Raw genomic sequence first — 600 nt, forward strand, 5'->3', positions numbered from 1 at the left:
CATCAGGTCAAACTTGTGGTCCAGGCGGGCCCACGCCTCCGCGATGGCCGTGGTGTTGCTCAGCATGCAGACAGCCCGCTGCACCTTGGCCAAGTCACCCCCAGGCACCACCGTGGGAGGCTGGTAGTTGATACCCACCTTGAAGCCAGTGGGGCACCAGTCCACAAACTGGATCGACCGGCGCGTTTTAATGGCTGCAATGGCTGCGTTCACATCCTTGGGTACCACATCGCCCCGGTACAGCAGGCAGCATGCCATGTACTTGCCACGGCGTGGGTCACATTTCACCATCTGGTTGGAGAACTCAAAGCAAGCGTTGGTGATCTCTGGCACCGACAGCTGCTCGTGGTAGGCTTTCTCTGCTGAGATGATGGGTGCATAGGTAGTGAGCGGGAAGTGTATCCGTGGGTAGGGCACCAGGTTGGTCTGGAATTCAATCAGGTCAACATTCAAAGCACCATTAAATCTCAAGGATGCAGTGACGGAGGAGACAATCTGCCCAATCAGCCTGTTGAGGTTGGTGTAGGTGGGACGCTCGATGTCCAGGTTGCGGTTGCAGATGTCATAGATGGCCTCATTGTCCACCATGAAGGAGCAGTC

The 600-nt window shown here is 56.5% G+C and overlaps 1 protein-coding gene across 1 annotated transcript; it reads right to left on the reverse strand.

Annotated features, from left to right (window-relative positions):
- Window positions 1-3: 3 nt before the first annotated feature.
- LOC104133935 (tubulin alpha-3 chain) lies at window positions 4-594 on the reverse strand (the record flags this gene model as incomplete). Its single annotated transcript, XM_009647406.1, has 1 exon — window positions 4-594. A coding segment is annotated over one exon (591 nt), but the record flags the coding sequence as incomplete, so codon positions are not given.
- Window positions 595-600: the final 6 nt, after the last annotated feature.

Source organism: Egretta garzetta, unplaced genomic scaffold, assembly GCF_000687185.1.
Source record: "Egretta garzetta isolate BGI_Z169 unplaced genomic scaffold, ASM68718v1 C8307642, whole genome shotgun sequence".
Classification (NCBI taxonomy): Eukaryota; Metazoa; Chordata; class Aves; order Pelecaniformes; family Ardeidae; genus Egretta; species Egretta garzetta.